Genomic DNA, 5,000 nt, shown 5'->3' on the forward strand with positions numbered 1-5,000 from the left:
TATGAGAAATGCTTGGTATATCGTTGTCATCCATTTGTTTGGTACCATTGAAAATTCCTTGATAAATATTGTCTTGTCCTTGAGACTGTCCATGTTTCTGTCCTGCCATTCGCAAAAATATGAATCAAATGTGTGGCATATATCGTTGTCATATCCCATTTTTTTAAAATTTGTATTTGACATCTTGAACGGCTTTGTTTGTGAAGGAGAACACGATTGGATTTTTGGCTTTCAGTACCATCTCAAATAACAATGATGTTTTACCAGATCCAGCCTGGCTATTGACAGTACATCCCTTTCCGTTCTCTGTCTCATCTGTCATGTCCACGTTCTCCCTGTAATGTTTTTCAAAATATGCCAATCTGGTGTCTGTGACATATGTTCTGCCGATTTTATTGGTGGTGAACTTGCCATCCTTTTTGTTTTTGAACATTTTTTTGGGATTTGTTATGTAGATTCCATCTGTATTGTATCCATACAGGACACTGTCCTCACCATGAGATGCTTCAATCAATTGCAGACATCTTAACACCGCTTCTGACACCACGAATCTATTGATACTTGTGTGATCCGAGAATATACGTTCCTTCTTCTGTTCCTTTATGAGATATATTCCATTGTGATGATCAATAGTGACGTTTTTGCCTTCAGCCAGTCCAGATGTCCAACAGCACATCGCTGTATCATAATCTGTGCAGGCGAATCCTTGACTCGTCCTGTTGTACTTTCTGCCAAGATCTCCAATGAAGGTGTTTGCAATTCTCTTGGCTTCGTTTTCAGGTAGTGTGTCAAATACGTATTTAATGTATTCACTGAATGTATCTGGTTTTAATGCCTTTTTGGTAACGATTTTATGTTTGATCTGACTGACAGGCATGTTTAATGTGTCGACAAGATATGATACCAGGTTGAAGGAGTAAAAACCGGCTTCTATTTTGATGGGGGTGGTGTAATTGTTCAAAACTGTTTCATCAATGTAGAATTCAACACAGAGATTCAAATCACTTTTACAGTTGAATGGTTCAATCACATCATGGATGGTGTAGATGGGAATTTCATGTTTGTTGTTTAACAATATGCTTGGGTAACATTTGACTATGTCGATACTGACAACATCATCAGGTATCTCGTCTGTGGTACACCATTGCAACGCCCTTGGATAATATTCGCCCAGCATCTGCTGTGTGTTGACGTTGTATGATGATTCTGGAATGAATCCATTCAACTGTTTGAACAGACTTGTCGCAATGCTTGTGTAGGTCTGATTTGTCCATTTGAAGTCGTGTGTTTTGTATATGTCAAATAGTCTACCACATATTGATTTTCTTGAGTCGTATTCCTCATTCAACAGATACATGTTTTTTTTGTGATCAATGAACCCATCAAAAATACCATTGTTGTTCCAATGAAGATATTCAACATAGAAGTTTGTATTTGTACTATACAGATTTACAGCATCATTCATGTTCACATTTTCTGGAAGCACCACAATATGGTCTTCTTTATTCATATCAGACATTTCACTCATAGATTTTATCATCGTAACGTTTTCATGTCGTCTGGTCCATTTCAGATCAGACATATGTTTTAGCAGGTAATCGCATCCACCTTGATTCGCCTTACTTCCCAAGAGCTTGCGTTTTTCGTCTGTGATGGGGAAACAGTGATGATCTTTCACAATGTACGCCAGAACGATATTTGTTCTTGTGTTAGCTCCAATATGTGTAGCGAATTTACGATATCTGCAGTCAAATGCGTGTATTGATACATTCGTGTGACATTTTTTAGCCCAATTGATCAACTCCTGGGTCGATATCATATCGTTTTCTGCAACAAACTCATATATCTCATTCTTCAACTTGTCGTAAGTATATGATTTGAAACCCAATCTACCTCTGACCTGATCCCAAACAAACTCCACAACACATGTATTTTCACCATGACTCTTGATCGGTCTTTGTTTATTCAACAGATATGACTCCAATTTAAGTCTACCCATAACATGGTTTTTAGATTGTTTTTTGTTGAGTTTGATGATTTTACAACCGATTGCTGATATCTATTCACCGGACAGAAGATTGAATTTCTTTCTCAACAGAGTCCACATTGCATATTTATAGATGTCTGATTCACTCATCTGTGGCATTTTGACTGAGAATGGTCCATAACTTTTTGTCATTACTTGTGCCGTCTCTTTCGATTTCAAAACCTTTTTTACCGACATACCGAATTCATCTATCCCTTGCCCTCCTGATCTGAACCTTGGAACAGATACATCGACATCCAATATAATTGAGACAGTCTGTTTTTTTCCTGGCATATCATCCAGTGTTGATCGAAACAATCTGACGAAACTCATCCCCGCCTTTTTCTTGTTTTGACTTAACTTCATCTCCTCCTTGCGAAAATCATCCAATGACACTTCTTCCTCGGGATAGACAACCATTTTTTCGGTATTGTCAATCTCAGACGATTCTATCATCTTTTTATACCTTTTGCCAATCTTGGACGATTTCTTATCAATACGACTCTTCTCATTTTTTACCTTATTCAAAGTTTTGTCAATGTGTCTCTCCTTATTCGAAGTTTTCTCTTGCTTCAATAGCATTTTGATTAGTTTAGATTTGCTCAATTTCTTGAGATCACTTTTATTCATATTATTCATTGAGATAAAATTATTCATTCTCTATATATATTCTATAGTAATATCTCTTTAAGTCATTTGCATGTTGAAACTGTTATAAAGAGATATTTATATAAAACTATATTATAATGAGTAAGATTGAAATTAATGAATGCGTTTATTCTGTTCATCCAATTTATGACCTATATGCCTCAGATAACGATGGAAATGTAATCAATATCATTAAGAAGGTACCTCACACAGGTAAAAAAAGTGATTCTGGTTATATGAAATGTAATATAAGGAAATATGGTGGTAAACAAAAAACATTATGTCCATCGATTTGTTTGGGAACGTTTTAACAGTAACATACCAGAAGGACAAGTGATCGATCACATCAATAATGACAAGGAAAATAATCGCTTATGTAATCTACAGCTTGTTTCACAGCAACAGAATTGCAAGAAATCAGTGAAGGATTGTGACTATACATTTGCTGCAACAAATCATAAAAATAAAAAATGTATGAAAGCCATCAACCAAAATACAAATGAAGTTTCATACTATAACAGTATGTATGCGGTTCAACAACACCTAGGTATAAACACCGGCATTGTGAAAATGTGTTGTGAAGGTATCAATAATTGTAAATCAAGGTACACCGAAGAAGAATGGAAATTCCTATAAATTTGAGTATATCAAACAAGATGACTTGCCGGATAACTACAAAAAAATCTTCTAATAACAGACCACAAAGAGTTTCAGACAAAGACAAAAAGAAACACCAAACGGAAGCTGTTAAAAAATGGCAAAACAAGGAATACAAATGCCCGAAATGTGACAAAACTTTTAAAAATAGTTATAAGTATGTTCATAACAAAAAGTGTAAATGAATGATTAGTAAGACCAATGTTCTGTAATACGTTCAACACTTGATTCTTTCAAAAGTTTGTTTCCCACAAAACCAAACATCTTCGTTTTTGTCGACATAACAGTTTATAGTAACGTCAAGTTTTTTGCATTTATAAGTTAATTTATTAAAATCCATGTATAATTAATATATGGATTTTATTTTCAAATGATTGTAATGGTGCGTTCAAAAATGTTTGAATGACCTTTAATTGTTTTTAAGCATAAAGATTTTCTCCTAGTGCTTCATGTATTCGAAACCGTGTGTATAGCTCACTTATTTCTGTATACCTTTTCATCAGTTTATTATTTAATGATTTGTTTTTTAATATTTTAATTAAATCATTTAACAAACTTTTCAGATAAGGTATTTTAGATCTTGTGAAAAAATATTGAAACATATCATTATCACCACCATATTCATTCATGTAATATAATATTCTTTTGCACATAAAGGTATCTCTGTACACATAACTCAAATCATTTTTCAATACATGGGTATTGACGAGTTTTATGTGATCAATTATTTATTCTGTTAAAGAGTCTTTTTCTTCAAAGTCCTCATTTTTGCAACTTTCTTTTGAGAAACAATCTATATAATTAAAATCACTTAAATAATAATTACGTTTTTCCATTTATAAATATATAATATATTTTATCTTTAAATATTTAACTCAGTGCGGTAAAAATAGCCAGAAACAGATTATATTTTTGGCTACTTGAGCAATGCAACAAACGTTGATGTCACCCTCATGTGTGATATGAGAATGTCATGTATTTTTTTGTTTTTTTTGTACACATCGCATTTGTATGGTTTATAATTAAGTACTTTATGGTATTTGTTGTATTCAAGGCGTACATTATGTTTGTCATTGTTTCTGTCATGGATTATGTTGAATTCGATGGTTGAGTCTTTTTTGATGGGAGAGTTTTCTATGTTGATGTATTTTTTTTCTTTGCAGTGTATGTCGTAGCCATGATCATTGGGTTGTCTTATAAGTACTGTTTTGGTTTTAACATGTAATTCACTTAAAATTAGTACGTCTTTTGTTTCATCTGTGAAACCTGTGTTCAAATTGTGTTCTATATCAGTCACCCTATAAAATGTATGTTTGTTTTTGTTTTGGTAATCGATCTTTTATAATATGTGTCCGATTGTTATTTTTTTTATTTCTTGTTGACTTTTTTGTTTTCTTCTTTCGTCTGAAATCTTTATGTCGATTGAATTGATTGATTTCTTTTGCAGTAGTCTCAAATTCATCGATGATATTTTCTTTTAAGTAGTTGTAAAAGGAGACATTGTAATGCACTCTTTTAGACATTTTTTTACATTTTCTTTTAAAAAATCATTCAGATTGTTTATTCTTTTGTCTTTTTCTTTTAATAGTTTTGATATTTCATGATTGTCACATGAATCATCACTGTCACTTTGAAATTCATTGTCACTTGAATAATCACTCTCATTTCA

At 32.9% G+C, this 5,000-nt stretch overlaps 1 protein-coding gene across 1 annotated transcript; it reads right to left on the reverse strand.

Annotated features, from left to right (window-relative positions):
- Positions 1-163: 163 nt before the first annotated feature.
- On the reverse strand, positions 164-1,999 carry LOC138020433 (uncharacterized). The gene has a single exon (XM_068867421.1). It carries the CDS (start codon positions 1,997-1,999, stop codon positions 164-166), a length of 1,836 nt encoding a protein of 611 aa, XP_068723522.1.
- Positions 2,000-5,000: the final 3,001 nt, after the last annotated feature.

This window comes from Montipora capricornis, chromosome 10 (assembly GCF_036669925.1).
Source record: "Montipora capricornis isolate CH-2021 chromosome 10, ASM3666992v2, whole genome shotgun sequence".
NCBI lineage: Eukaryota > Metazoa > Cnidaria > Anthozoa > Scleractinia > Acroporidae > Montipora > Montipora capricornis.

What these genes read in the sequence shown, in the direction of transcription:
- LOC138020433 (XM_068867421.1), bottom strand. Translation starts at nt 1,999, where the DNA reads ATGGGTAGACTTAAATTGGAGTCATATCTGTTGAATAAACAAAGACCG.